Source organism: Carassius auratus, chromosome 32 (genome assembly GCF_003368295.1).
Source record: "Carassius auratus strain Wakin chromosome 32, ASM336829v1, whole genome shotgun sequence".
Lineage (NCBI taxonomy): Eukaryota > Metazoa > Chordata > Actinopteri > Cypriniformes > Cyprinidae > Carassius > Carassius auratus.
Genome location: NC_039274.1, coordinates 3,336,474 through 3,363,430, shown reverse-complemented (window position 1 = coordinate 3,363,430; position 26,957 = coordinate 3,336,474). Strand labels below are relative to the sequence as shown.

The 26,957-nt window shown below is 37.5% G+C and overlaps 1 protein-coding gene across 8 annotated transcripts in view; it reads left to right on the top strand.

Annotated features, from left to right (window-relative positions):
- LOC113051357 (CREB-regulated transcription coactivator 3-like) overlaps positions 1-26,957 on the top strand; it is a 42,727-nt gene that overhangs the window by 5,231 nt on the left and 10,539 nt on the right. For 5 of the 8 annotated variants that reach the window (XM_026215025.1, XM_026215024.1, XM_026215023.1 and 2 more), the window contains 5 exons: positions 8,790-8,900; positions 9,550-9,678; positions 14,920-14,981; positions 21,004-21,066; positions 21,628-21,731. In XM_026215025.1, coding sequence (XP_026070810.1) covers positions 8,790-8,900; positions 9,550-9,678; positions 14,920-14,981; positions 21,004-21,066; positions 21,628-21,731 — 469 coding nt within the window. Of the gene's footprint in view, positions 1-8,789; positions 8,901-9,549; positions 9,679-14,017; positions 14,586-14,861; positions 14,982-21,003; positions 21,067-21,627; positions 21,732-26,957 lie in introns of those variants that run through there. The other 3 variants (XM_026215028.1, XM_026215026.1, XM_026215027.1) reach the window with 2 other exon arrangements.

Here is a 26,957-nt window from a genome sequence, read left to right as displayed (position 1 = left end):
TAATGTATTAGTGTTTTGTAATGATTTTAATGACCTATAAGCATTTGTGAAATAGTTTTGCTTGCATTGCAGCTTTATCTGTCAGTTGAAGAGTTTTACTGTTACATCCATGAGATTAATAAATGTCATGTCACGTCACAGGTTGTCATAGGTCAGTATCAAATGAGTTTGAAATTATTATTTGCAGCACAAATTAGGGTTCTTAGGATGTTTTTAAATCCCTAAAACTGTCAGAAAAGGATAAGGCCTAAGAGATTTCTTAACCTGTAATGAAAGGAAAAAACACCACCATTAGCAACAACAAAAACAATAACAATTTAAAATACAGATTTTTTTTTTCCTGATTATTAAAGGGATGATTAGGTCTCTCTGTCTCTCTCTCTGCCAGACAGCCCCTCCCTACAGTCCACACACACTGTCACAGTCACCAACCCCCTCACACTCCCCCTCCCTCTCCCCCTCCCTTCCCTCACACAGACAGGGTGGCCAGAGTGAGATCATGTCAGTTGAGAAGTCTGACAGTTTTTTAATTTTCTTTTATCCATACAGTGTTGTAAAGTCGTGAAACTATGCATATTTCCTCAGAATGATTTGATCTTTGTATAAAAAAAATGCTTTGAAGTGTTTGGAAGCTGCAATTTAAACATACAAGACAATTAATGTTTCCCTTTTTACTGTCATTTCAAAAATTCACCACGACAAAACCGTTCAAGCTAACCAAAATCCGTTCGCAATTTAAGTTCCTCAATGGTTTTTCTTCATGTAGACAAAGTTTGGTGTGTATAGTGTACTTCCCCTGTGAGGAGTATGCATTAAATCAGAGCTCAATTTAAATATTCAAATCAAAATAGCCGACTTCCTGTTGGTCGTAGCTGATGACTGTGAATTAGAAAGTTGTCCGTCTTGAAAAGATCAATTTATGTACCAAGTTTGGTGTCTGTGGCTAAAACTAACCCCCCCACTTTTGACAAAAGGTGGCGCTATATAGTGCCTCCTTCACGCCCTTTTAAAAGCTTTTGCCATTGTCTAGCTATCACTAATACTGATATGTGTTTTGAGTTTTATGTAAATCTGAGCTTGTTGTCTGCCTCAAACTCACCATAACAGAACATTCAAGTTTGACACGTTGCCATGGCAACACTATATCAGATATCAATATCCCCACAACAGATTTACATCGGCCGTGTTTTGTCATTATTCTGATGAAGTTTTAAGTAAATAGAGTAAAAATAAGATGCTGAATTCAAAGCATTTGGAAAATGGCACACTTCCTGCTGCCAGTTGGTGGAGCTATAATGTTGACTCTTAATAGTCACATATATACGATCAGTATCATACAACGAACAAACCAATGAAGTTTGATAAAATTCAGGAAATGTATGTGGATGTTATTAGACATTTCCTGTTTCTCATTTCTCGCCATAATTTCAACGCCTCGCCACGGGCAAACCGTTCGAGATATCAAAAATCCCCTATGGTTCAAGATTTCTGACTGTGTTCCAGGGGGTGCTGTAGAGTCCCTGTGCCACGCCCGGGTCCCAGTCTCTGTGGCGTCCTGATGGCCGCAGATTCCAATGTGTGTGCCAATTTTCAAGAGTTTTTGAGCATGTTAAGGCCTCCAAAAACCCCCGGAAGGTTTAATAAAAAATAAAAAAAATAATAATAAGAAGAAGAATAATCCTTAGAAGAACAATAGGGCTCTTCGCCCCTTCGGGCTTGAGCCCTAAAAAAACAGTGAAAATATAGTGCAATCAGTTCGGACATAGCACAGTGCTCATTCAATAAATGCACAACTAAACAGATGGGTTTTGAGTTTAGATTTAAATGTGACTAGTGTTTTAGCACATCTGATCTCTTCTGGAAGCTGATTCCAACTGCGGGTGGCATAGTAACTAAAGCCGGACTCCCCTTGTTTTGTGTGAACCCTTGGTATTTCTAACTGACTCGATCCTAGTGATCTGAGTGCTCTGTTAGGCTTATATTCAGTGAGCATATCTGAAATATATTTCGGTCCTAGGTCATTTATTGACTTATACATGAGTTAAAGTACTTTAAAATCAATCCTAAATGTAACTGGAAGCCAGTGTAAGGACCTAAGGACTGGTGTGATATGGTCAGATTTTCTGGTTCTAGTAAGAATCCTGGCAGCAGCGTTCTGGATGAGCTGCAGCTGTCTAATGGTCTTTTTGGGAAGGCCGGTGAGGAGCCCATTACAGTAGTCCACCATCCTGGTGATGAAGGCATGAACTAGTTTCTCCAAGTCTTGACTTGAAACAAAACATCTAATTCTTGTGATGTTTTTTAGATGATAGTATGCTGATTAAGTTACTGCTTTGACATGACTACTGAAACTAAGGTCTGTGTCCAGAATCACCCCAAGATTCCTGACTTGATTTTTAGTTGTATGACCCCTAGAGTCAAGGTATGCATTCACCTTGAACACTTCATCTTTGTTTCCAAATGCAATGACTTCAGTTTTTTCCTTGTTTAACTGAAGAAAGTTCTGGCATATCCAACTATTAATTTCATCAATGCATTGGCATAGGGAGTCAATGGGGCTGTAGTCATTTGGAGATAAGGCTAGGTAAATCTGGGTATCATTATCATAGCTGTGATAGGCAATTTGGTTCTTTCTCATTATTTGACTTAGTGGGAGCATATACAGGCTAAACAAGAGCGGTGCAAGAATTGACCCTTGTGGGACTCCGCATGTCATGGACATCCACTTAGACTTATGCTCTATACTCACATAATAGCCTCTCCCTTCTGAGTATGACCTGAACAATTTGAGTAAAGCCCGACCCAGTTTTCCAGTCTCTGTAGTAGTATGTTATGATCGACAGTGTCAAACGCAGCACTGAGATCTAGCAATACCAGCACCGATATTTTGCCAGAGTCACAATTTAAGCGAATATCATTTATTATCTTAATGAGTGCTGTCTCTGTGCTGTGATGCGGTCGAAAACCAGATTGAAAATTGTCCAGGTATCCATTTGAGTTTAAGTCTTTGTTTAACTGATTAAAAACTACCTTTTCTATAATTTTGCTTATAAAAAGGAAGATTAGATATTGGTCTAAAATTGCTCAAAATGGTGTTATCAAGATTGCTCCTTTTCAGGAGGGGCTTAACAACTGCAGTTTTTAAGGAGTTTGGAAATGTCCCAGAAAGAAGTGAGGTGTTCACCACTTCTAAAAGATCTGCTTCTAAGCAGTTAAGCACACTTTTGAAAAAAAAAATGGAATAACAACATGTCTGCGGGAGTTTATTTGACATGAACAACATCCATTAGTGCATATAGTCCACAAGTGCGTATACTGGGAGAAGTAATGCTTAGAAATGAAAATTCAGGGCTGAAACAGATAATTCTGGATGCACTTGGCCCAAAACTGAGACTGAAAATGCTTTGTAATAATTATTTTTCATTTTATTAAAAAGTTTAAAGTAGCCTACTTTTGTAAGACTTTAAAAATGTCTAATAAATAATTTTATTGATGCTGCGAAACACAAGACAAAATAACCACACTTTTATTAAGTTACACAATATTAATATTATATATCAGTAAATTTTATTCATTTCTATGCAACAGAATCAGATATAACCGTTTTTTTGAGTAATTATTAAATTATTTTGTTACTGATTCCAAATTACAATTAAAAAAAGCAATTTGACCAAAATCAAACATTAATTTATTTATAATGCTTATGGTTAAAAAATAATGTAATGAAACATTTTTATTCAACTGTTTTTAGAAATTTAAATGAGTTATGAACAGTACATATCAACTGCTCACCCTTTGACACATTGCTGTCATAGACACAGTCACATGATCATAATTGAGGAGAAAAACGCTCTGGGGAGCAGAACAGAAAGACAAATTGGAAAAGAAAAATGATGCATTAAAATATAGCAATGTACAAGTGAAATAACATAAATTGGCAAGCTGTTATTATTATTATTATTTGTTCATCGTAAGTCATGATGTCTAAAGCTGGGCTCATACTGTGCGAAAGGCCTTTGCGATTGTTGCTTATCACACTATACGAACATGATCCCCATTTCACACTGTAATTTCTCAGTTGTCATAATATCAGACTGTATGACGTACACAAGAAGACTTGGTTAGTTTATGACCCGCATTCCCTCGCTATAATGGTAGCTAGCAAACAAAAGCAATATCTAGCATTAATTCATTAATTACATGCCTTGATAATAAAAAAACGAAAAAACTAAGATGAAATCTGTGGAGCAAGTCATGGCTGGGCAAAAGAGGACTTTATGGACTTCCAGTTCTACAGAGCGAACTTGAGGTAATATTGTTATTAGAGTATTAGTACTAATTAGAACCTACTAGTACTTATTAGTACTACTATTAGAACCTACTACTCCTTTAAAGGCACAATATGTAATTTTTCTAACACTAAAGGGTGCGTATTCAAAATAAACAAAGAACAGGTTACGTAGTTTGATGCAGCCGTGACTGAGGGTGGAATAAAGGGAGCTGTCGTCTTCATCCCCATAGCCGATGCAGGCAGAAATCATGTACACAAGGATGTGCTGTTTTATTTCAAATCAAAGCTAAATACACGTAGAAACTGTGCATCTTTGTGGCGTGGGTGACACACAGCATACAGTGATTTTGAGAGACAGAGGAGACCGTTGAGAAAGGAATTATTGAATCAAGTCGTTAATTTTGTTTTCTTCGCTTACAAAAAGTTTCCTGCTGCTTCATATACTGTAACCCAGATTGCACTTCTGATGGCAGATGGACTATTCTGACGACGACTTTCATACATTTTATGGACCTTGACACTGTTATTTACTTGCCAGTCTATGGGACAGTCTCAAGCCTGCAGGTTTTCATCCAAAATATATTAAATTGTGTTCCGAAGATGAGTTTTTACGGGTTTGGAATGACATGGGGATAAGTGGCGCAGCATATTTTACGCGTTTCTACCACTGTATCTATAATAGAGAATATTATATTATATTGTTGTAAAGATTAGCAGTCCATTTCTTCCTATGACGAACTTACACTGGTGGATGGGAAAGCCATGTAATGCAAGAATAATGGATGAATAAAAACAAAACAATAATGATAAAAAAAACAATGAGGATTGCATCTCATAATCTACTTGGCAGAGGTCACAACATAAAGAGGAGAAAATACTATAACAGTTAGCAGTCACAAGCAGCTGTTTGTCCACGAATCACAAAAATATTGCATGAAAATCCTAAATATTGATTTGCAGTGTGGGTTTAAATAAATATATCTCTGAGAGGAACTGACTGTATTCAGAAAAGTTTAGATGTTTTTTTTTTTTTCATCTTTCCTCTGTGTAATACATATTAAAGTAGTGATTATAAGCACTGCTTTGTTTACAGCGGTAACCAAGGGAACGCTGTATAAGCGTCACCTGCAGTCAGAGAGTGAATTTGCATTTTCTTTATTTTTTTTGTTTTCTTTTTCATGCATGTTTTATGTAGCAAGCTTTAAATTGTTTAATTATCAAATTTACATCAAAATCTGATTATGCTCTATGTAGAATTTAGTTTAGATCGTAATTAAAATGCAGTGGTTCTGCAACTGTTTCATGCATTCTGATTCTCATAAAGGCTCGGTCAAAAGAAAACAAAACAAACCAATAAAACGTGATGAACTGTGAACCCCCCCCCCCCCCCAAAAAAAAAAATCAAACAAAAAAACACCTTGATACACATTTCTGGTCAAAGCACACAGCACTAGTCGGGTAACTCTAGGTCTCTCACCAATAGGAAATGTTTTAGCAGAAATCCGCTCGGCCTCAGACTGCACTCTGTCTCTGTGTGGAGCCTGTAGGCGGGGATGAATGAATGTGATCCGCCAGTTCATGATTTGGCTGCCTTCTCTTCTAGGGCACTAGAACATGTGGTTGGGTTATATTTATTTTCAGAGTATAAAGTCATACTTCTTTATAAAACAATCTGCCTTGACAATAGAATGAGCCCTGGAGGAAAATTTCCTGCATTTCAGAGATGTTAAAAATAAGCAAGTTTGTGATTTAAAAGAACATTTCTTGAATTGTACACATTTTTAAACATAGTGATCTGTCACTACTCACTAAATGCTTAGTTCTACATCCATAATTCTGAATGTTTCTGTGTGCAGAGCTCACAGCCAAATACTGATTGTTGTGAGAATTATGCTTAACAGAAGAAAAAAACAAATGTTAGCAATGATCCACAAATGAAATGAATGTTTACTGTTGCCTATGTGGCATTAATCCCAAAAGAAGCAGAAACATCTGTCAGAACTATCCAGTTGAAATGAAATGACTAACAATATTTCTGGCTCCTCAAAGTGATCACATTTCATTATGTTTGATTTTACTTGAGCCACTCCAATGAAAAACAGCAATGCCTCAGTGTTTACACTTTAATCTTTTCGAGGACGTGAAGAACCCACAAGGACTTAATTGTTTATTGTTAATTGTTAATGTTTATGGTGTCTGCACATTTAAGCTGGTGTCATCGAAGGGATCATTTGACTTCTCTTTTAATTTGGTTAAGCAGTTTTTTTAAAGCGCGAATGGTTCAGAATCGGGTACGTCATTTGATCGTCTACTTATAGAAACAAGAGTGGTGGTGACTCTTTCCATTTTCAGTAGTGTAAACACAACTCGTCCATTAAAACACTTGTTGTCTATAAGCCCACTGCATGTTTGCATGCAGGAAGTCATCCAGCTGCTGGTGTGCTGCCTGTCTATTGGCATGTCCAGACTTTGCAAGTCGTAGTGGATCAAGGAGTCTCTGTTATCTTTAGAGATCAGCACAGATTTTTAGGCTTTCACACATTTATTGGTAAAAATAAACAATAAAAACTAAAACTGAGAATTGAATGCACTGCTGCATATAGAAAAAGTTGAACAAGGGCATTAAAGAACTCTCAATGTTTAGTTGAATTTTAATGTAAAATAATAGAAAACTTTGGAGGTTGTAGTAAAACTAACAATGGGTGATGTTGACAGGAGAGGAAAAGCATAAGCTTAACCAAGCTGCCCCAGGGAAATCCTCTGCTTCACTAAGCAGCTTGGTGCGGCTCCACAGCTGGGGTGCCATTGTTTTGATACCGGCGTACATTGAAAGGCTCGACGTGACTCTCCATGACCCCTGAGTGTGTGCTGAGAGCGAGGATCCGTGCTTGTTTGTTAACAAGCTGTCTGCCTGGAACAGCGTCAGCAATGGTTTGAAGTGACATTTTTCTTAGTGCTTTTAAACTGAGCAATGTGAGTGAGCTAATATTTTGTGTTGTGTTATTGTTTTATGACCAATCTTTTTAATCATGATAATATAGAGTGAGGAATGCAAGTAGAGGCCAGTATGGGCAAAGCATGATATATGAATGTGTTTCTCTCATCTAAATAGGACTGTGCTGTTCACAGAAGTAAAGCTTTTTAAATTATTAGGAAACGCATCATGCACTTCACAGATTCTTGTCCAATCAAACACTTCCTCTAATACTGCCTGTCCCACACTAGCAGAAAATTATGGTTTATTGTAACTAAAGCTTGTTGGCAATTTTTTTTTTTAACAAATGCAATACAAGAAAGATACAAATTTAATAAATTACTTGTAATTTTTTTAAAGATACTGTAGGTTTATTTAACAGCAGCATTCAAGTAAGAAATTAAATAACCAAATTATCTTCGCTGTATGTATTAAGAATACAGTTCTTCAGTTTTGTTATTTAATTAATATTAATGACACAGACATTTTAAAATCTTAATGAAGCACGTCTGATTTTCTCCCAACCGTTTACATTCACTTAAGACATCACATGCTGTGTTTTTGTGAACCTTGTGTGTTTTTTTTACAGTTTAAGTGGAAAAGGCACAGTTACATAAATTTCCAACTTGACTGCATTAGACTTAATTGTGAGTGAAGAGTACACTGAGACCCTTTGTACAACCAAAAGAACCAAAATTCCACTCACAAGTGAAGGTTCTTTTTGTCTTAGTTCACTTTTGAGTCAGTGAGAGAGCTCTGAAAGTTAAGACTTTTTTTTTCAAAGAGAAGTGTGAACACCCTTAAAGTCAAAGTGAAATTCCACTACGATCACGTTATTGATCTAACTGTGAGCAACTAATCCATGCATATCTTTCATGTTACATTTCTTTTTGACCTTGCAATAATTTCTTGCGAGTATGTAGATTTTGCCTACCTTGTTTTTATTTGAATGTCATTTTTTGTCTTTATGCTTATTTTATTTCAACAATGTGAGATAGTTCTTGAATTGCAATTTCAATATCTGTCAAAACAACTGCAATATAATTCAGATGATGCCAGGTGTGTGTGTGTGCGTGTGTGTGTGTGTTTGCCAAAACTATGAAGCCTTACAACTAAGCAGTATGTAGCTAAGGTTTTGTGCTCTGGCTTAAAAAATGTCAGTGTGCTGGATTAAAGAAAAATAGACTTGAGCTTATGTGTAGTAACCCATTGATATCACTAAATGAGGTCAGTCTTTGAGATTCAAATTTTGTCCTTTGGTTAGTGGGAGGAAGGAACGCCTACTGATTTGCTTGTGCCTGATCAGAATGGATAATTTTCATTGTTTACCCTTGCTGCACAACAAAATCCACACTGTCCTCCAGCTTGGGCTCAGAAGTACGCTTAAAACCAAACCCATTTCCAAGAATTTCTGTCTTAGTTAAACACATAAGTTACAAAAACAACTAAAGCGCCTCTGCAGACTGTCTCTCTGTCTTTCTTTCTTTTTCCAATGCATTCACTGTGTCTTCCTCTTGATTAAAGGTGCAGTTCCAGAAGATCCAGCAGCTCCAGCTCTCTCAGAACCGGGCACAGTACTACGGTGGCTCGCTGCCCAACGTCAACCAAATAGGCAATGCCAGCACTGATTTCCAGGTACCCGAGTTGCCCTTCATCCACTTATCTTAGTCTACTAAATCTGTCTAGCAAGTCATGTTCATTTAGGAGAAGATAAGCCCCAGCCATATACTCTGTTTTGCTACCCTCAGAAAAAACAATGTCAGAAGATGGTAATTGCAAACCTTCTCCTTAAAAAACAAAGAGGGTATTTGTCCCAACCTCTTAGTCTGCCCTTACTTCACCTAACTCCTTCAGTACACGGCTTTCCCCACAAGTACACCTGATACAGCGGTGCCCTCTCAAGAGCTGAAGAACTGTATCTGTGTCTATCCCCTATGGAGAGCAGTGTTGTATGCCTTCAGGTGAAACCGCTCTTGTTGCTGTGTATAAAGCTTCCTTGAGACAGAGCAGTGATCCCTACTTTTTGTCTGCCATGAGAAACCAAACCCAGAGAGGTAAAAGCACTTCGCAGTAGAGTGAATTCACCTGGGAACATAAGCTAATGGTGGCACTTTGGAAAATCATGTGTGTTTTTTGTCTGAATATGGTTGTGTGTTTTTTCAATCATGCAATATGGACGCTCTGATGTCTTTCACTATCCATTTTTACGTCATAGTTTAAGTCATTTCTGACAGATTCCTGCATTTGTGAAGAAAATGTTAACCAAGAAGGTGTTTCTCTACAGGGGACATTTCCCTCCGGACTGGACTCTGTGCGAGGGACCAGACACCATGGTCTGGTGGAGAGGGTCCATCGAGACCGCAATCGGATCAACTCACCGCACCGCAGGCCCATTGACAAGCACGGGCGGCAGATATCCTTTAAGTTCACTAGTGTAAAGAGCTTTGTAGAGGCAAAAAAGTGATCTGTGAGGGTCTTCGCTTACACTAGTAGATGCAGAATTTCACACAATGTTGCATGTGTCATACATGTTGACCTTTGCTCATGTGGGCAGCTTTTTTGAGGCTTCAGGGTGTGTGATGATCCTTTATGTATTAATATTCCCACTGCTGCACCGTGGGTGTAAATGAGTGGGTAACTGAAATAACCTGCTGTTTCTCCCCGCTTATGTTTGTTGTTTTTCTTCCTGTGAGAACTGGATATCAGTCCTCTGGTGTCCTCATTAGTGTGTATTGCACATTCTGCCGCTAGTTCTGCATTCATTCAGCACGCAGGTTGGTGAAATCACTGGATATGCCGGCCCGGCCGGTCTTTTTATCCTCCTCGGTTGTGTAGTTGATGGATTTCTTTCATCAATTTTTCAGTGGTTGTCTGTAAGCTTAATGGTCTGTGGGCTCAAAGATCATTTCTGTCCGCAGATTGAGCTTGCGCTAAAGATTAAATAAAAAATAAAAAGGCCCCAATGCCTTCTGAGTTGCCATAGTGTTTTGAAAAAGTGGAAGGCGTGAACAGTCTTCCGCAGATCTAGTTTTGATTTCATATTCAATCTTTTGAAGCCACCCAGAGGTTTTGAATTATCTAGTACCAGAGTAAGAAGCTACTCCGTAGTCTTTACTATTGGGATAGTTTGTGAATGGTCCACTTGCTCTGATGCCGTGCCATACGGAGAGACAACAAAGGCAGCGTGAGGGAGACAGAAGAAAAAAAGTGTGGCAGAGTTGAGTTACGTAAGCACTTTGAATGATGGGTTCAAAGTAATTCCACACGGTGTGCCACGGCCGCCCTTCTTCTGTGAGCGGGGAGAAGGCGTTTGTGACCGCAGTCATGCTAAAAACTGCAAGACCTGTTTGTCAGAACTCTGGCAGCCACAGCTCTGTTCTGTGAATTGAACCACTCCCTCCCCAAGAGATGAAGATATTCTGGTTTATTCTCATGGGTTCCTTCAGAGTCTCAGATTAGGTTTTTTTTTTTTTTTTTTTCTACATCTCGTTGTGTGTTTGTGATTTTGGATTGTTCTCATAAACACTTGTTTCTAGTTGTCTCTGTAATTCTGAAAATTAGTTTAATGGGTTGATATCGTCTTCAAAGGTCTTTGCTTTAGGCTCAGAGCATTCAGGTTTTTGTTGTTGCTTTCAGTTCAGCATGTGTTTCGTGCCTGTAAATAAGAAGGCTTACTAACACTCAGTCATTTGATGTGGTAAAGAGTCCATATTGATGTTGTTCAATTCCCACTCAGTCTTCAGTCACTTGTTAGTACTGCTGGGCGATATGGCCCAAAAATTTTCACGCAAAAATTTTTAATGTCAGTCGATATTGATAATTTTCACAGTAAATTTCGAATCTTTATTTCTTTCAGTTTTAAAGGCAGATTTTTGCACTCAAGTTAGTGTTGTAGAAACCAGACTGGGTTTCAACTACTCTTTACGGTCAGAACATGACAATCTCTTTTAAATTCTTTAGACTTTTCGAGTCATTTTTCCTTCACAAAATAAATATCTTAATAGAAAAAAAGAATTTCTTAGTTTCTGCATGTTTTAATGAGTGATATTGTTTCAAATCATGAAACGTATCCTCAGAACAGTTTGCAGTGCAGCCTGCAATAATAATAATAATAATATTACATTTTGTAGTATCTTAGAAATGCACGTTTAAAGTAGCTTGAATTGACAGTAGTAGCTTGAGTTAGGATGCAGATGCAAATTTATATACATTATCAAAAACACTAATATTGAATGTAACTAAATAAGAAACGAATGTTCAAAAAAACTTCCAGAATCATCTTAGATAAATGGCAAAAGTCCTAAAGTTTTCAAAATCCCAAATGTTACCAACCAGGCACTTTTGAAGATCGTCTGGAAACTAAATCATTTGCCATGGTCTTGTCTGTCTCGCCTCACTCTTCTTGTCAGTCAGCTCAGCTCACTCTCCTCACTGGAGAAAATAAATGTGAACTGTGATGCGACTGTCGTTTAGCACGCTGCATTGAGCAGCCGTGTTCTGTTTTTAATTGTAGTGTCTGTTCTTTTACTGAACTAAATGATTTTTAAAACTATAAAGAAATCTAAACAACAGTGGGGGTCAGTGCCATGGTGGGCAAGTGACATAACCGGTGTCACAGCTTAACACCGGTATCACCATCAGCACCGTCTATCACGGCAAGCCTATACTGTATTCTATATATAGTACCAGTCAAATGGTTGGACACACGATTGGGAAAGTGTCAAAACTTTTGACTGGTACTGTGCTATAACATACACAATGAATATCATTTTTTATTTTTACTACCTAATATCTGTATCGGCCCCAAAAAACCCATATCGGTCAGGCTCTAATAAATAATACTAAAATAACACTGGCCCCCTCAGAACACCTTGGCAGCCAAATGGCAACACCATGAAACCCACGTACAATGCACTTGCAATATGATTACAGGTTTTTTTTATAGCCATATGCTACACACATTTTCTTAAATATACATGCACACACACACACACACACACACACACATATATATGCACTCGACCCACACCGCTCGTTCTCCAATTGGACATCATTCCAGAAATACAGACAAAGCAAGATCAAGGCATCTGGCGTGATATATGCGGCGCAAAGGCAACTACATGGGTTAGGAGGAAGTTGGTTAGAGTTATATATATTCCTATAAATTGCAATCTGCATTCAATCGAAATAAACAGAGGCTCTCTAAATAAACTTTCGGTCACTAGGCTTTTCTCTTCATGTCTAAAGCATTTTCTAATTCTGCTGAGTGAGAGAATATATCAGATTTTTTTCCTTTCAGTGCCAGATGTCCCTAACAGTGTTGGCATGTTTTGCTCTCATCAATTCAGCTATGTCTGCCAAGACATGACTCTCACACAGGCTCACTTTGCCAAACCTAACTCTAACCAACTTCCTCCTAACCCATGTAGTTGCCTTTGCGCCGCATATATCATGCCAGATGCCTTGATCTTGCTTTGTCTGTATTTCTGGAATGATGTCCAATTGGAGAACGAGCGGTGTGGGTCGAGTGTGAAATGTCAGAGCGAAAAGGTTAGCTCACCCACGCCATCCTGGAGCTTCTGAGACGAAGGTGCTGTCACAGCCACCCTGTCTCTCCACACCGCTTCAGCAGCCACAGGCTAATTAGATCTGAGAAAGGATCCCTCGTAATCCAAGCCGTCTGGCTAGTGTCATCATCGCTTTCCTCCTCTCCAGGCCACAGATCAACAACAGAATTCACACAATGTCACGCCAGGAATTTCATACATTTGATGGCAGTTATCGCTGCGTACAGTCTAACTAGAGTGTGTTTGAATGAGGTGGCCTAAGATGGTTTTTCTTTGGCCTGGCTTTGGCTGCTCATTGGTTGGATGTTCTGTGTTGTATCATCATGGTTAGGGTCACGGGGTGGGCTGGTGGTTGAAAGATTGGCTTGAAGAGCTCAGTCTCTTATTACTGCAGCAGAACTGATGACTAAGTTTTCCAGGCCTTAGCAGATGTTGAAAAGACTGTCCTGCTTTCTGTCTTGTAAATCCACCCCTCCCCCGTTTGGAAGTGAGAGTCTTGGCACAGATGGACATGACGAGGCAGCATTGTCAACATCGGCCTCAGTTGAAGAAACAATGTTTACTCAAGGAGTTCTTCAGCTGGGCTGTTTTTTTTGTTTTTTTTCTCCCATAATTCCTGTAACTTTTGTTAGAGTGTTGAGGTGATTTGGACCGCACAAGGAAGTTTTTTAAGGGGTTGTATCATGAGAAATCAAATAAGATCCAAGTGTTTGCAATATGAAAGCATGATCCTTCTTCAGTCTGAAAAGACGTATTAATCTATGGTAACTAAGCTGCAAAATAGTGATTCAAATCAGTTGTGTTTGGAATCAATAAGATTTAGTTTTGTTTTAAAGTTAGTACCTTTGTTCAGCAAGGATGCTTTAATCAAAAGTGACAGTAAAGACATTTATAATTTTACAAAAGATTTATATTTCAAATGAATGCTTGAATAAAAACAACATTTAAAGGGCTCGTGAACTGCATTAAAAAAAGATATATTTTATAATGTTGTCTGAAGTTCCCTTATAAAGTTAGTGTGAATATTTTTATCTATCTATATATATATATATATATATATATATATATATATATATATATATATATATATATATATATATATATATATATATATATATACATATATATATATATATATATATACATATTTATATATACGTGCTCATGGGTCATTTGGGTTAAAAACATAAATAATCCGTATACATCACGGTCTGGAACAGACTATGCAATAGTGGTAAAAACACGTTTACTCGCACTTCTGTTGCTACATTACTGTTGGATCCATTCTAGTCAGACTCAGTGCTACATCCTAGTTTACTTTCAGTCTCTCTGAATAGCCTGCATCATACTGTCTTGATTAAAAATTAATCCGCAGCAAAGTAAAGCAAACAAACAAACAGGGTTTCACTGATGCGATCTGGTGCTCTTTGCTAATTTTACCCTTTGTTTACACCAGACATGAGCGGCGCAACATGACTAGACGTAGAACCCATTATAATCTGTGATTCTGTCTACACTGGATGTGACACAACATGACACAACAATCGCATCCTATGTAGATCTCACAAGGATCACAAGGAGGCAATTGAAGACCATTTTCCCCAACTTGCACTGCACAGTGTTTTATAATCTTATAATGTCATCTGTATGGTTCTGTTGATGAAGTAACCCTGTGTATGCGTCTCTAGTATTTCCTCTCTACTACAAGCTTGTATCAGTGGGCGGGGCTAAAGAGGCAGTGCTGTAGAAGCAGGTGTTGATCTTCTCATAAAGTGGCACATTATAAATCTTGGTTTCAATACAAGCCGTTTTAAAACTTAACAAGAAAGCTTTGAGTTTTGAAACTTACAGGATGTTTTTATAGCACATTGACATGTTATATTGTCAAAAGATCAAGGGAAATTAGATTTCTAAGTTCAAGACCCCTTTAATAAAAATTCTAAATATTTCTTTCCAATATAAAAATACCATAAAACATTTAAACTAGATGAAGGGTGGAAAATGATCTTGAATTTTTTTTTTTTTGAAGCATATGTGATTGTGACATTACTTGTGAAAGCTTTGGAGAATTTCCTTGACTGGACTACGCTGAGAGCTCTCCATATGGAACGATGTACCTATCTCCTCCCCCTGACAACAGCTGGAGAAGGTGAGTCCTGACCTTAAAACTATTAGGACCAATATAGTCCTACACACATACAATCCACCGCAAACAAATATGCATCTGTGCATTCATTACATACATTGTTACATTCTACTTCAAGCAGTATTTGATTATATCTGCTGTGAGTTGCAGGGCAGAGTGCAAGATTATGTTATCTTGAAATGAAGCCATCGCAGTGACATCAAGTGGTGTTGAGAGATCATGCCACATTAGAGGGAGTGTTAATGTGTGTTTTGCATTTGCATAGGCTATCCCCACAGATGCCTGAAAAGAAAACAGTAATGACACATTTGTTTTGCTAGCATGTGGAAAATCCACATCCGCAGTGATGATAGATAACACTGGAAAATGGTTAGGTAAAACAAAAGAGACATACGCACACCATTTAGCCGTTCTCAGCTCTTAGGAAAATGAAAAACTCTTTCTCTGACCACATACGCTCACACGTTTGCCCTGCACAAATGTCACCCTTCTCGGTTCAGCTGCGGTGAGGCGTAACCATTGGACGGTTTTCCTCATTTGTTTACAGAGGAGTGAATTGCAGCCAGTAATAAAAGGCTTAAGGAAGCTTCTCCTCATCATAGTCGTGTTTTGAATGCAGGCTTGGCTGATGGCCAGAATGCCTTCTTTCCTACAATCTGCTTCAGTCTCCATGTTGACTCTGCGACTTGTAAAACTTTCAGAGTCCTCGCCCTGTGGCATTGTTTACACCTGAACACTGGCTGGCCTGATCAGTTTTATCACAGCCAACTATTCCCACTGTGGCGAAACACTGCTGTGACAGCCATATGCCATAGAGCGGCTCACTACATACTAGATCCAGCGCTTTATCTTATGAACTTTATTGCTTTTAGATTGAAATGTGAAATTAAACATCAAAATTTGACTAAAATAATTAAGATTCTGTAATGTTTTTGAAAGAGGTCTCTGAGGCTCATCAAGGCTGCATTTATTGTAATTTATTGTAAATAAATGTATTGTGAATAAAAAGTTGTTTATTGCTGTGATGGCAAAGCTGGATGAATGAATGACGGCACACTTTTCAGTGTCAAATGATATTTCAGAAATAATTCTAATATGCTGTTTTGCTGCTCAAGAAACATTTCTTCATATTAATAATGTTAAAAACTGTTTTAGCTGCTTAATACATGGAAATCGTGATACACTAGCATTCAAAAGTTTGAGGTTAGCAAGATAAAGAAACAATCGAGAACAATGCTTTTATTCAGCAAGGCTGCACTAAATCGATCAAAAGTGACATTTATAATGTTTAAAAAGATTCCCTTTCCTTTTGATCTTTCTATTCATCAAAAAAAAAACACCATAAATATTAAGCAGCAGTTTTAACATCGATAAGAACCAGTATTAATTGATAACTTGGGATCAATTATAATTGATCATAACTGAGCACCAAATCAAATTTCTGAAGGATCGGGTGACACTGAAAACTGATGACATTGTTGCCATAACAGGATTAAATTCAAGTACAATTAGAATTTATTTTAAAATATAATATTTCACAATATCATGTTTTTTTACATTATTTTTTATCAAATTAATGCAGCCTTGGTGAGCATAAATATTAAAAAACTTTACAGAAACATTGCAATTATTGCAAACTTCTGACTGGTTATGTATAGAAGCAGAGATGAGGGCAGCAGAGGATAATACTCTCATGTGAAGTTTAGCTGAATATATGATCTTAGGCCAACTTTAGAGCTTCATTATAAATGCATAAACAGTGAGCGGTTGACTCCACTTCAAGGGCTGTCTCAGAGGCATCCCATGAATTATGAAATATAGCATTCAGAGGATCAAGCACAGATAGATCTTCACCACTACAATGTATATTTCTGATCTCATTTTACATTGCTTTCTTGTTAAACCTTTTTAATTAAATCCAGTTTTCCTCTTATCTTCAGGAAGTTGTCATTGTGTGTCAGACTGTGTCCTGGTGAAGCCTGAATACTAACCACAGCATTTCTCTCTGATTCTAACCGTCTCTTTTCCTTCCTCAAGGATGAACGTTCAGCTATTCCTCAAATCTCTTCTCTGTGTACACAGCACTAACTAAACCTGCCAGATCTTTTGCTAGACACCCCTCAGAGCCGCCACCCCCTCCTCCCCCAGAACAGATCGTGAGCTCAGCGTGTTTGTAAGCCCCCTCCTTCTTTGCTCTGGACCAGATTAGCATTCGCTAATGACCGTAGTCCATGTTTTGGTTTGTTTTTGTTTTATTCCGTGTGCCCATTTGACCATGCACAGACATATGTGATTGAATTGTGGGTGTGCTGCTTTTGGGATCTTGTGCTCTAATATCATCTCAAACAAAGGGCCGAACAGATGTTTTCTGTCTGCGGTGACGTTAGAGGTTAAGCTAGATTGAGGAGGTTTCAGAGCGTGATCACGAATGATTTTGGCATTTTTAATAATGCTGGTGGTGTTTGTGAAGTCTGACAGTGTGACATGTCACAGAAAATCTGCTGATTCACTACGGTTTGGTTTGTGCAGTTGTAAAATGGCTTAAGGGGACGTCTGCTTGGATGTTTGTGATGCTTTAATGCATGTAAAGAAGGGGCATAGGGAACTAGTTAGTGCTTTGCTCAAGGGAGAAATCAAAGCCAGTTGGCAACAAATCTATCATTATGGTTTTAGGGGCAGTGCTCTTGAAGGTTCAGTGGGACTTTGCATGACAAGAGTATATAATAGGGCCTTAAAAATTATAGATTTTTTTTTCTTTCCAATGTTAGTGTATGTTTAACCTTCAGAAACTGTCCTCAAGAGGTTAGACTTAATGTACGAGTCGTATATTCTGAGGTTTGCAACCCTTTTTTAAATGCAAAGGGTAGTCGCACCAAATGTTGATTCAGTTCAGTTAATAAACTAGATTTTTACACAAGCGCCTAAAACTTTTCAAGGTACTGTAGTGCAGTGGGCGGCAGAGGAAGATCGTCCTGCTTTACTAGAGTCTCATCCTAATGTATGCCCTCGAGAAACTGTTTACAGCTCTCTCAACACATCTGTGATGCATTACTTACCACAGTACACACTGCGTACGGGTTAATGAGCTGAAAAGGGCGTCAACGCAGCTCATTAACCCTTTCTGTCCATTTACCACAGAATTTGGTGCGACCAGTGCGGATTTCTGTTGCTTAATCACACAAAAACCTGGCGTAGGGGCGGCAGATGTGTTTTGTGTTCAGTTCACAGGGCCTCAGATCTACCACCAGAAAAGGAAATGTGAGGACTAAGGTAGTATGTTGCCAATAAAAAGATGTTGTTGGCATAAAAAAAAAAAAAAAAAAAGAAGAAGAACGACTAATACTGTAACATTAATATAAAGTGTTTTGGAGATTTTTATCGTTCATTCCTTTTAACATTTTTTTTTCTTTGACCAATTTTTATCACAGCATATGCTCATGTCCAGTACAAATATTAATATGGTGTACAATCTTAATGTCTGTGTTTTTAGCCAGTGCCCCAGAGCTCAGTTGCGTCTGTAGGGACGATGCTACTATGATACTTACAGGTTCTGCTCTCCCCGGGGTACAGCTGTCCCTCTGGTGTTTGGGTAAACAGGCCTGGTTCTGAATCCTAGGCAACATCCATATGTTTCCCTGTGGAGCTCAGCTGGACTGGGTCAGAGCTCGGGTCAGTGCTGTCCTCTTAGTCCCACGCTCTCCAATCCTGGATCGGAGCCGCTGCTCTTCCCAGACGAGACTTCCTCTGGGAGGTTTTCTAGAAAGGCATTCGTCTTCACTCAAGTGTGATTAAACATCGATAGGCTTTCATTGAAGAATCTCTCCGTTTTTGGTGGTCCGCCTGATGCCAGTTTAAAAACATCTGTTTTTCACATTGTCTCTGGCCACAGGACAGCTTTAAATAACAATCTGTTTATGAATCCTTTTCTAGCAACTTTTACCAAGACAGTTTTAGGATAGTTCAGGGGTACAGGGAATGAATGAGTGTTTGGTAAACGAATGTTGGTAACCAAACAGTTGCTGTTAGCCATTGACTATTACAGATGAGACACTTATCCCACTAGACGAAACGAGACACGAGACTGGGTTCACAAGAACGACACGGGACAAGATTTTTAGACTTTTAAAAATGTTTTTATAAGAAATTCTCAATTATAAAATATATAGGGGAAGATGGTCTTTTATTCAACTGAAAAACACAAAATGCAAAAGATCAAAAGGAAAAATCAACTTTATAAGATTAAACATCTATTTTAATTAATTTTATGCAGTAATAAACATTTAAAAACTGCAGAAGGTTTTGCCACGAACAAACAGTCGTAATGGGTGCATTTTGAAAATATGATTTTAAGCCTTAAAATCTAATTGTGCAAATAGCTAATGATCAAGTTATAAACATTTATGAACAACCGAAAATGCATCAAAGTGTTAAATTTATTAGTGTAGTTCAAAATGGAGGGAGATCGTATATGCAATTAAAATACACAAATCTTAAAATTAGGTCTAAAAGTTTTTTTAAAAAAATTTTTATTTAAGTGTTTAATGTACAGATATTGCTGTTATTTACAGACATTCTGATTTACAGACAGGCACTGACTTTAGTGCTCTATATTGCATGTGCAGCTAAGTCCTAATACACTTCAAAGCAGGGGCGCAGACCAGCTCTCAGGGAAAGTGAAGGAAGGCCACTTTCTGTTGTTACAAGGAGTATCTTTTCCTGCACAGGCTGCAGTATATCGGTGGAGCATTACATCACCCCGGTGTGGTCTGGCATACTGTAGCCTCTTCTTAGCAGTTGGGCAGGCTGCAGGAAATCTGTTTATTATTTATTTTTATTGTCTTGGTGATAGGAATATGTTAACCTTCTTAGTGGGAACCAGCTTCTATGTTTTGGCAGACAGTAGTGTGCACAGGCAACATCTGCTGGACTGCTTGTGCATCTACATTGTGCACACGTCTTGTTTTGTGCTCTTTCATACACTTGCCATATGTTATTACTCGCCATGAGTAATGGCACAGCTGAGTTATTATATCAGTTGTTACAGATAGAAGTGTTTTATACGCTTCCTATACACATCAGTTTAAAAGTTTAAGGTCTGGAAGATTTTTCAACTCTTCATTTATTTGATCAAAAATATTGTCAAAACCGTATTTTTATATATTTTCAAGTGATTGCTTCTAAATTTTCAGTGTCCCGTGGTCCTTCAGAAATCATTTTAATATGCTGATTTGGCAATCAAGAAACTTTTCTTATTATCAATGTTGAAAACAGTAATATATGTTTTAGATACTTTTCTTTGTTTTGTTTGATGAATAAGAAGATCAGTAACATGCCAAATGCCTTTACTGTTAATTATCAATTTCAAAACTAAATATTAACTATTCAAAAAAAAAAATTTAAAAGCACGCTTTACCATTTGAACTAAAGGACCAGAATTTCAGAGAGGGTAGCATCGGTTTTGTCTTGGGACAGAAAAGAAACCACTTAGCAACCACCTAGACACATAGCAATGCCCAGGAGCTGCGAAAGCAAGTTCAACGGTCAGGTTCTGGTTGCATTTCCTTTAGAAGTTGTCTCTGAATTGCGTGGCGGTCGTAAATATTAAGGTTTTAATTTTAGTCCATTGCATTTGTGGCCAGTAATATGTATTTGTGTATTCGGTTGAGTCTATATCCTGATTGCCCAGTGTGGTTGCTCTGCTGCGGTGTTGCCTGCATGTTTCTTTTGGTTCATTGACCATTGAAGATATGATAGCACTTTTGTTTGCTCCCAGACGTGGCAGCTCCAATCTAATTGAAGCAGTAAATCAGTGCTGCGCACAGTACTAGACTAACCCGGGGGAATAGGCTCTGTTTCTACGGCTCTGTTTATGTTTTCCTGAAGGTGTCTCAGAGGAATTCTCACCCTACTCGCTGTCTTCTGTCTTTGTCTCTCTGGCTTGCTCATGCTGCTGTACTAACCCCTGAGCCAGGGCTACAGACTCAGTACAGTAGTGATTAACACGTGACTGTTTTCATTTCTGAAGGGAGCAACCGCCATGGACTGAAGAGAAACGCCCTGGATTTAGATTAATATCACAGCTTAACAGGTGACCTTTGACTTTCAAGTTTCTCACAGATCTCCTCTGGACCTGTCTCTTGTTTGTTCTTCTTGTCATCCCTTTTCTCAGCTCGTTATCCTCCGATTTGATTAAAACGGTTTCTTGATCAAGTCTTTATACATACAGAATGATTTCGAGCGAATCACAGATGCTGTTTCTCTACTCAGACAGCTATTCTACGTTAAACTAATATTTCCCTGTGCCAAACTAATCCCAACCAGGGATCATTATTTCTACTAATCTGTTTTTTCCTTTCTCCACACTCATTATTGTATGTAGAGTGATGTTTGCTCTACAAATAGAAAAAAGAGTTTTTTTTTTCTCCATCACCTGAAAATGGTTTTAATGTCAGACCTGATAAAGGATGTGTTGCAGAGGGAAGCAGTGGAGTACAGTGAAGTGCTCTTGAGAGTACTGTCATGTGTAGCTGCGTAATGTAGGCAATGAACGAGGGCAAGGGGTCATTTTGGCATGGCATGGCTTTTTTTTTTTTGATGGCTCTCTGATCAAGCTGTTTTCCTCCTTTCTTCCTCTTTCCTTCTGCCACAGAACAAACTCTGACTCAGCTCTGCACACCAGTGCCATGAGCCCAAACCCACAGGATCCTTTTGGCAAGAACCAGCAGATGGGAAGAGGACCTCCTCAGCGAAACGGTGAGCTTGGCTTCCGCCACCTCCTCCCTATTTTTGGACCAGTTTAATACTGCCACAACCATGCTGCAGTTTTACAAAGCCATTGTTATTGCATGGCATAACACTGGGGTTGAAACAGAAATGCAGGGGGTCAAATGAACAATGGACAATGTACAATACAATTCATAGATGGTAAATCAATGATTTATACTAGACCCAAATCAAAATCAAGTCCCACCCAGTGCAGCGTGCTTGCACAACACAGCTGGGGCTCACTGATGTTGTTTATCTAGCTGTCTTGGTTAAAAACACAGGCATTTCAGATGGTACGCTGAAAATGGCTGACAATTAGCCCGCCCAGAGATCTGTTGAAGGATGTTTCCTCTACCCTTATTTTTCTGATTTCTTGAGATCTTGAAAACCAATCATTGTACAGTCCCTTGAGCATTTAGTTGCAATAGTCAGGCTCATACTCCCCTAAAAGAACACGTTGCCAGAGTTCACAGACACATGCAGTGTAGATGTTTGTTAGACTAGGATTATGTCATAGGGTGGGATGATCAGTGCAAATGTTTTATCATTAGAACAGTGAAATTCTGGCGGAGAAAGTTACGGCTGTGCCGAAACATGACATTGCATCAGCACTATATTTTGTGTTCATTAATATAACTTCCTTCAGTTTGATTAATGGAAACTGGCTCAGGGAGTGCATTTTGTGGTTGGTCATCTGGTTGTGCTTTACTGATGTTTGTTACATGTAAACATTGCTTTGCGGATTATGTCCCATCCCTTACTAGAAATCATACATGTATCATGTGAATTACAGGATTTACATGGTCAGGACGTGAAGAGTTTACATAACACAGACAGACTCTATTATAGTAATCTCATGCCAGCACACACACTACTGTTCAAAGGTTTGTGCTCAATAAGATGCTTTTCTATATATATAAAAAAAAATATATATATATATATATATATATATATATATATATATATATATATATATATATATATATATATATATATATATATATGGTGAGTTTCTTTCAAAATCATTAAATCTTCATCACAAAATTTCAGGCCAGAGAGTGATATATTTTTGAATAATTTAAATATTGTGTGGGACATAATGAGCTCAGAGAATGCAGGCTAATCATTTAAAAACTCTAAATACTAATGGTGTTCTGTGAATGAATCGTGCTGAGATGATGTAGTATTCTCACATGAAACGGAGTAGAGGCTTAAACCGTATTTGATATGTCACCTGTTGAATGCTTGAATCTGATTGACTGACAGACATTCATAGGTGTGCAATTATTTTCAGGGAAATGCATGGCTAAAGTAGTTCCAGGCAGGTCTTGACCGCAATACCTCATGTCCGTATCACTTCGCCAAATGATTTCAGTTATTTCAAGGGTCCCTACAACAGCAAAAGAACCAAAAACGACTGATGAAGCAAATAAATATAGTAAACAATATGATGAAAATTACCAATGATTTCCATGTTTTTGCCTCAAAATTACATTTAATTATGTGCGGAAATGACGTACTCTCTTTCTCCTGATCTCTCCCATACAAAAGCACACGCACACACAGAAACATACATGTAGGGCTGGACAGTATGGCCAAATTTTATATCACGATATATTTCTTAATTTCGGTCGATACGATATAATTTCGATATCGATATGAACAATATAAAAGCCTCAGAAAAACTGCCAATAACGCCCACAATGGATGTCTGTACCGACAATCTTCAGAGGTTAATTCATTTTAAATTAATTACAAAATTATAAATAAATAATAAATTAAAATTAATTTGCCAAGTCTATGAAACCTCCTCCTATAAAACTACATAATATTTTAGAAATAAAAACTGTTTTTTTTTTTTTTTTTGTTTAGTTGAGAACAGAATTAACATTTCTTTATTTTTTTAATGTAAAATTAATAATGGGCTTGTCTTGGACCAGAGGTGTTAGGAGGAGTTGGTTGGTTCATAGTAGCTGCAGATTAAAAAAAAAAATAATAATAATAATAATAATATTATATATATTCTTTCTTCTTTCTTGAGTTCTTGCAGATCTCACAGACAAACGTCTTAATAATATTGCAAATTAGAAATGTTTGGCGAGATAAAATGTGCACGATAACATTTAAGCAAATCTCTTCGCCATCGTCACTCTTTATTATTAAGCAGGAGTTTATGTACAGTTAATGCATGTGCGTGCGCTCGTTGTGGTGTGTGTGTGTGTGTGTGTGTGTGTGACTGACAGACAGCCTCCGCGGCGCGCATGAGAGTTCATGCAGATCTCACGGACAAACGTCTTAATATGATCGCACATTAGAAATGTTTGGCGAGATTTAATGTGCACGACAACATTATTAAGCAAAAATACATAGTACATTATTTTTCAATATCGTGATATATATTGATATTGAATTATTGTCCAGCCCTACATACATGTGCACAGAAATGTGTTGTTAGCACTGCTTTGACGATTTTATTAGAAAAATAGTTTAGCAACTTAAGAGCTATTTGACATTTCACAGTTAGCGAGGTAATAAAGACAGATGTGCATACAGTTTCACTATTAGTAGAGATGCTCCACTCTTGAGAGAACCAGGCTTGGGAGTGTTACTTTAAAAATGTATTCCGTTACAGTTACTAATTACTTCATAAAAAAAGTATTCAGTAACGTAATCCAAGTACCACAATAAGAAAGTAATGTAACTGATTACTTTTGGATTACTTCTGGATTACTTCAAGGTCAAATATTATTTTTTAAAAACAACAGCATTTATTAATTAAGAATTTCACAGCCCTGAATTAATATATATGTAAAGGACTATACAGACATCTAGTGCATGGTATTGGTATTACAGATTATTTTGTTTTATTTTGAAGAAAATATAAGAAATCATTTTAAGGAAATGTTTCTTCAACAGGAAAATAGAGAATACAAATTAATTTTTTTCCCAAGCAAATATAATAAGAACACAATTTTTTAACAATGGAAAATGTTTCTTAAAAAAAGAGAATACGAATATATATATATATATATATATATATATATATATATATATATATATATATATATATATATATATATATATATATATATATTTTATCTTTGCAAATATAAAACTAATTTTTAAAAGTGCAAATGCTCCTTAAAATCCTTCGATGAAGAAAGTGTTTTCTTTGCTGGAAGGCACAGTTTGCACTGTTTTCTTCTTTTTAAACAAAATAGCAGCGGAATTTCCATGAAATGGACGCGTTTTCGCAGCATTGATTCAGTCTGCGTCTGAGTAGATTGTAGACAGCTGTTATTTGCGCATGCACCAGCGGGTGGCACACCTGACTCGCGTGAGTCATTAATCAAGCTGCGCTTAATATAGTGTTATTATGCCAAAATACTGATTTATTTAGTTTTAAATGAAACCATTGTAATCCTGGAAGTATTCCCCCTTTTTTCAAAATGTAACTATAATCTGATTACTACGTTTTTTGACGTAACTGTAACAGATTAGTTACTGGATTTTTTTATCCTGATTATGTAACGCCGTTACATGTATTCCGTTACTCCCCAACCCTGGAGAGAACATAGACTCAAGTAACTCACACAAGCTTAATCGCTTTTGCATTCACTCCGTTTATCACTTGCTCTCTCACAGATTGATTTGCAGGCTTTTAGGCTTGAGATTGTGGCTCATCTGAACTGCAGTAAGTCTTTGTTTAGTCAGTAGGTTTGGAGGTTGGGATTTGGAGCAAATAAAATGGTCACATGTACATGGAGATATGGAGCATTATAACTCAGAGGCCGTCTGTGGCCCAGGGCAGTTGTTTTCTCAGACACTTCAAACTGATATGAAACAGCTTCACTTAAGGACATGGCAGACAGCAGGCATTTAATATCCGTCTGGCGGTTATACACACAGTTGACTGTAGAGGTGTGCAGTGAGGCTCACGTAATGTGAACAAGTGTAAACCAGCCCCTCACATGGGACTAAAGTTTGTCTCGCTTCTGATCCCCTGAAAACAGCAAGTAACTGTGTGCCACCTTTAACCACTCGACTTTAACCCTACTGGGATTAATGATTTGAAACCATTTATAATAATTACTGCTGTTATTATTATTATTTTTTTTGTTAGTTTTTTACTCATTTGGTAAATTTTTTTGTTGATTTTGAGTTTGCTATACAGATAATTAGAGATAAATGTAAATGCAAATAATGTTTTGTAACGTGAGCCATAGCATTTTTTAGGTACTTTTACACTTCAAGATAAAACGTGACAAAGCTCTGGACTCAGGCCAAGGTTTTTCTGTTCTAGTTGTGTCAGTTTGTAGTGTTGAATGAGACTCTCGGCGAGGGGGAAATGAGGTGTCGCCGTACTTTTTGTTTGATTCATTGTGCGTCGCAGTTGGGCGTTTGAGAGCGGCAGCTTTGCTGAAGCGGTGGAGCTGGTTGATCTGGCTCTGGGCCCACACTGCTTCAGTTCTGGGCCAGCATCGGCAGAGGAAGCAGAAAGGAGGATTGTTTTCCACAGGATCTCTGTGGTGCACTCGAAACAATGCCTCTCCATTGATTCACTTTGCACTTGTGGTTACAGATTTCTCCCAGTGTCCTTTTTTTTTTTTTTTTTTTTTTTGTCTTCTCCTTTCTTAATGAGCCAGTACACACTAAGAAGTGATTTTCAATTCCCCCCTCTGGAGTTTGAGCCCCCAGTCTTCAGTGGGTGGAGTGAGTGTGTACTCTGAATGACTCATTTCATTGAATCAAATGTTCGTGAGAAGACTGAACTGAACTGAACTGAAGATATGTTCAAAAGATTGTTTGTTTGTTTTGAAAGAAATCAATGCTTTTATTTAGTAAAGATGCCTAAAAAAAGTGAGAGTAAAGATGTTACAAAAGTTTCTATTTCAAATAAGATTTTCAAATAATATAAATAACTTCCAATCAAAGAATCCTTATAAAATGTATCATTGTGTCCACACAAATATTAAGCAGCAAAACTGTTTGCAGCATTGATAATAATAAGAAATGTCATGTGACACTGAAGACTGGAGTAATGATGCTGAAAAAATGTAGCTTTGCCATCACAGAAATAAATGATTTTTTAATGTTTAATAGAAAATAAATGTTTTTTATTCAAATGCATGTTATTTAATATTCCACAATATTAACTTCAAAATGCTTAAGGAGCATGAGACTTTAAGAAATACAAATTGTAAAACATTTTCT